Source organism: Arachis ipaensis, chromosome B03 (assembly GCF_000816755.2).
Source record: "Arachis ipaensis cultivar K30076 chromosome B03, Araip1.1, whole genome shotgun sequence".
Taxonomy (NCBI): Eukaryota; Viridiplantae; Streptophyta; class Magnoliopsida; order Fabales; family Fabaceae; genus Arachis; species Arachis ipaensis.
In genome coordinates, this window is record NC_029787.2 from 10,794,370 (window position 1) to 10,799,412 (window position 5,043).

Consider the following 5,043-nt stretch of genomic DNA (forward strand, 5'->3'; position numbering starts at 1 on the left):
AATCTTAATTTTGTTTTATTTTATATTTTTTATTTAATTTATTTTAGTTAAATTTAATTTGTTTGTTTATTCTAAAATTTTGTTATTATATTTTTTAAAGTTCTTATATGCAATTTATAATAATAAGAATAATAATAATAATAATAATTTGACGATGATAAATATAGTAATTTGGGTTGAAATTCTAAAAGTGTGTGTAATTTTTGTGTAGGCCAAATTTAATAAAATTGCAATCAATCAAGTTCAAGACTAAGTATAAACATTCCAGCCCCATAAAAAATGTTGTGGATCACAAATCAAAGAGGAAAACCACGTTAAAAGTAGAACAAGAAAAATAGACGATTCTATTTTTGTGCAAGCATTTTAATTTATTGAAGTCACACTTTTTATTACTGATCATTTTCGCATAAGAAGAAGAAAATGGAAGTTTTTTTTTCTGTAAATTAAAGGTCACAATTAAAATTTGGAGTCAAATAATAGATTAATAGTTCAGATTTTTGAAGTCAAAGAAAATAAAGAAAAAAAAAATAGTTAAGTAAATATTCAAACTAACTCTATAAATCATGAATCACTTCTACCGTGTTATCTCTCTTCTGCGTCTTTACTCTGAATTTTGAAAAAAGAGAACAAAGTCAATGTGTTCAACTAAACTCAAATTTTGGAAGCTTAACTTTTATTTGAAAAAGGTAAACGGCCACAAATTGAAGTAAGGAGAACGAGTACACAGTTTAAATATTCATAGCTTTTTAGCTATACATTCTTCTCTTTTATAGTTTTACATTGAATTTTTTATTTTTCAGTTTTATCTTTTTTTTATTTAAATCAATAAAACAAAAGACAAATTTGAGAGGTATAAGTAAAAGTAATTAAGAAAAAAGGCAAAGAGAATTATCATGGAGAAAAGCCAGAAAATTATTTCAATCTATTTTGTATGTATTTCTGTTCTATATTCACGATCTTGAGAAGATTTTCTTGTTAAGTTGGGTGAGTATTCAGTGGTTAAAAGTCTAAGAATGAACCTAGCCAAATCAAGTTTTGGTAGAAGTTTGGTTTGTCCCTGATAGAATAATTATTAGGAATTGGTGTTTATAATATTTGAAAAAGATAGTGAAAATTTCACCACATTATACATAGTGGTTGAACTAGGATATTTGACTGTATCCGTTATTCTTCTCTGCTCTGTTTAAATCATTTGATATAAGACAAAATAAAATTTTCTCCTACATAATTAATCTGGCAGACATTACAGCAACAAAGTGTATTCAAAAGTAATGTGTTTATTTTATTACTGATCAATAGTCAAGAGACAAAATAAAATTAGCGCTTGCATAATCTTAAAATGTTCAAATTTAAAAGATGTCATAAATTTAATCTCTTTCTCTAAGCTATTAAAAACTTTTAATTAGTATCAGAGTCAATATCAAAAGATTTAATAGCCAATAATATGGATACAAATATTATGACTTACACACTTACTGAAAATCAATCTCATAATAATAATCATCTATATTATGTGCATATAAAAAATTAATCACTAAATTAATTATCAATATAAAATATATATTAAAATATAAAATATATATTTAAAATAAATTAATAATATATATTTATATACAAATATGTAATGATTGATTTTTTCTATATAACATAATATGTTATTTTTGAATAATCATTAAAATAACAAATATAATTAAACAATTGTAAAATTGACTAATTGACTACAAAAACACTCCATCAACATATCAAAATTAAACCGTAGCCTCCTAACAAATTTCATACTCCACTAAGTGGTGTTTAGGACATAATCAAAACAGTAAAAGATAAAAAGGTGGTGGCCTTCACGCTTGTCTGACAACGTTGTTGTATCCACGAAGAAGAAGAACTAACCTTCAAGCCACCGGCTTAACGCCAAAAATTCCTAATTTCGAAATTTACCCCTTCCCCTATGGATACGACAATCCATAGCAACAAGTAACAACACAACAACCCTTCTGGTTGGTGTTCTTAGAGAGTTCGAAGAGGCAAGTTTTGTTTTTTTGCGGAGTTTCGTCTCTACTATTTCTCAATTTCAAAACCCACAAAGGATAAGCGTTTGGTTTGATTGTTACTTTGGCTTCTTCTGTTTTGCTGACACCACTAACATGGTTTTTGGTGAGGGTTCTTCGTCTTCTTCTCGCAACTGCTTCCGCGTTCTCGGAATTCTCTCTTATATATTTTGTGCTGAATTGGGTACGGAGAAAACGATTTACTCATTAGTTTCTGAGCTAAGAAGACTTCACCTTTAAGCTTCTGATCAAGATTCTGAATTTGGGGTTCCCTGGCAGGTTCTTAAGAATAAGAATCAAAAGGTTTTATGTTTTTTTCTCTTTGTTGCTTTGTTCTTGTCTCATCCTATTCTTCTCATGCGAGATGCACTAGTTGTGATTTTAATATGTGTGTTTTTGTGTCATAATAATCATAATGCATTTGCTAGGTCTTTGAAGCTGGTCGCATTTATTATTCAAGCCTAAAGTTTGATTATTTTTTAATCAAGTTTTTATTCATTGCCATTTCATTATCTCCAAATTCCTTATACTGTTGTTACTGGTATGTTCTTTGCTACAAGGTATTTACTATGCAAGAAGAAGGTTCATCTTCTGTAACTTCCTCACCCCTGCAATCCGTTTCAACCATGTCACTTTCACCTAGCTTGGGATCTCCACACCCCATGCCTAAGGAACTGAGATCTGAGGAAAGGGGTTTGTGCTTAATCCATTTGCTTCTCACTTGTGGAAATCATGTAGCTGCTGGTAATATTGAAACTGCAAATGTTTTACTTGGGCAAAGTTCCATGCTTGCCTCTCCAGAGGGCGATACTATGCAGCGGATCGCGGCCTATTTTACCGAAGCACTTGCTGATCGGATACTTAAGGCATGGCCCGGGCTCCATAGAGCCCTCAACTCTACTAGAATGGTCATGGTTTCTGAAGAAGTTCTCACTCGAAAGCTTTTTTATGAAATTTTTCCTTTTATGAAGATAGCATTTGTTCTGACAAATCAAGCTATCATTGAGGCGATGAAAGGCGAAAAAATGATTCATATAATTGATCTTAATGCTATTGAATCTGCTCAGTGGCTTGCACTCCTCCAAATTCTGAGTAAACGTCCCGAAGGTCCACCTCATTTGAGAATCACTGGTGTTCATCAAAAGAAAGAGATTCTAGACCAAATAGCTTATAGACTGGTTGAAGAAGCAGAGAAGTTGGATATTCCATTCCAGTTTAACCCTGTAGTCAGCAAATTAGAGAGCTTAGATTTTGAAAAATTTCGCGTGAAAAGTGGGGAGGCACTCGCTATAACTTCCATGCTCCAATTGCATTCACTTTTGGCATGGGACAACGAAGCTGCACAGAGAAGAAATCCTCAATTAGCTAGAACCTCAAATGCAATTCACCGGAAAAGAAAACAGCCTATGTTCCAAAGCTCATCCAGTGATTTGCCTGAGAATACGCCTAGTCCTGACTCATCCTCATCGTCTCCAGCATCGTTAACTACTTCAAATTCAAAGCATACGGAGAGCTTTCTTAATGCATTATGCGGATTATCACCAAAGGTTATGGTTGTAACCGAACAGGACTCCAATCACAATGGTTTGACTCTTATGGACAGGCTACTAGAAGCTCTATACTCTTATGCTGCACTATTTGATTGCTTGGAGTGCACTCTGCCAAGGACATCATTGGAGAGATTAAGGCTTGAGAAGATGCTTTTCGGTGAGGAAATCAAGAACATTGTCGCGTGCGAGGGATTGGAACGAAGGGAAAGGCACGAGAGGCTGGATAAGTGGATCCACAGATTTTATTTGGCTGGATTTGTTAACATGCCCTTAAGCTATTTTGGTACGCTGCAAGCAAAGAGGTTCTTGCAGAGCTATAGTTGTGACGGTTATAGAATGAGAGAGGAAAATGGTTGTGTATTAATTGGTTGGCAAGATAGGCCCTTGTTTTCAGTATCAGCTTGGAGATCTAGGAAGTAATACACAATCCAGGAAAAGGGAAAAAATAAGGAAGAAGTATCGATAGTATAGTCTTTGTCAGTTGTCTTCATGTGAAGTTGATTAGTCAAATCTGTTCAATCATTTAATGGTTTTCGAATATCAACTTCACATAAAAACAACTAACTGCATGAGAGTTATATCTTTAGTTTTTTTTTTTTTTTTACTTTTCTTTTGCCTTTTTAGTTTATATTAAAGTGTTTTGCCAATCTGATAATGAGTGATGACTATTAAAAGGATGAAATAAAGTTCTGTTCTGTAGTTTATGTAAGTTGAGCATGGACTTGTTTTAATTATTTCCTTGTTTAATGCAAGTTGGTTTTTCAAATTCTCAAATATTTTACCTGTTAGTTCTCTTTTCAGCAAATATAGCAAGTTGACTTCTTAGTGGACTTGGATCAAATCATGAATAATTATTGCCTCAAATTGGATGCATTGTACTTTGTTTTGTGCTCCACACATATTTGGTGGTTCATTACTTCCATTATATGCACTTTTTTTTAGCTTTTTGCTGTTTTGATCATATTGAGTTATTGACTATCTCAAAAATTGTTATATGTCATGTTTCCATTATAATATCAATATGACTTCAATGCTCACCATTGGTGTGTATTGAGGAAACCAAGTCACACCATAATTTCTATCATCATTTGGAGTTAGAAAGAAATTTATTTTGGCTGGAACAATTAAAGTTTTTTTTTTCTCCATTGTACTGCAAGCATCTCTCAATTGGAAACAATCTTGATGGAGTATTTGGGATTTTATTAGTATGATTCTTTAAAGTTTTAATAACATTTTTTTCCTTAATTGGAGATTGAACCAAGAACGCTAGTTTAAAGGAAGGAGCATTTGCTAAGGTTTTCCATTGAAATGTTACTTGCCGATTTCATTCGTAATAAAATTATATACATACATATATATTTTAATGAAAAATTGATAACGAATTGTGTACTTGCATGTTTCTATGTTTTCGGATTTACAACAATAATTATTACAAAAAATAATATAAA

At 32.0% G+C, this 5,043-nt stretch overlaps 1 protein-coding gene across 2 annotated transcripts; it reads left to right on the forward strand.

The window, feature by feature from the left end:
* Positions 1,800-4,329, forward strand: LOC107629572 (scarecrow-like protein 3). 2 transcript variants are annotated; one of them, XM_016332389.2, is made up of 2 exons: positions 1,800-2,348; positions 2,606-4,329. In XM_016332389.2, exon 2 carries the CDS (start codon positions 2,615-2,617, stop codon positions 4,013-4,015), a length of 1,401 nt encoding a protein of 466 aa, XP_016187875.1. In that variant the 5' UTR covers positions 1,800-2,348; positions 2,606-2,614; the 3' UTR covers positions 4,016-4,329. The 2 variants fall into 2 exon arrangements, with proteins under 2 accessions (XP_016187875.1, XP_020973780.1); XM_021118121.1 differs by having other exon boundaries at positions 1,800-2,151.

Coding starts and splice junctions, on each gene's coding strand:
- LOC107629572 (XM_016332389.2), top strand. CDS start 2,615: ATGCAAGAAGAAGGTTCATCTTCTGTAACTTCCTCACCCCTGCAATCC.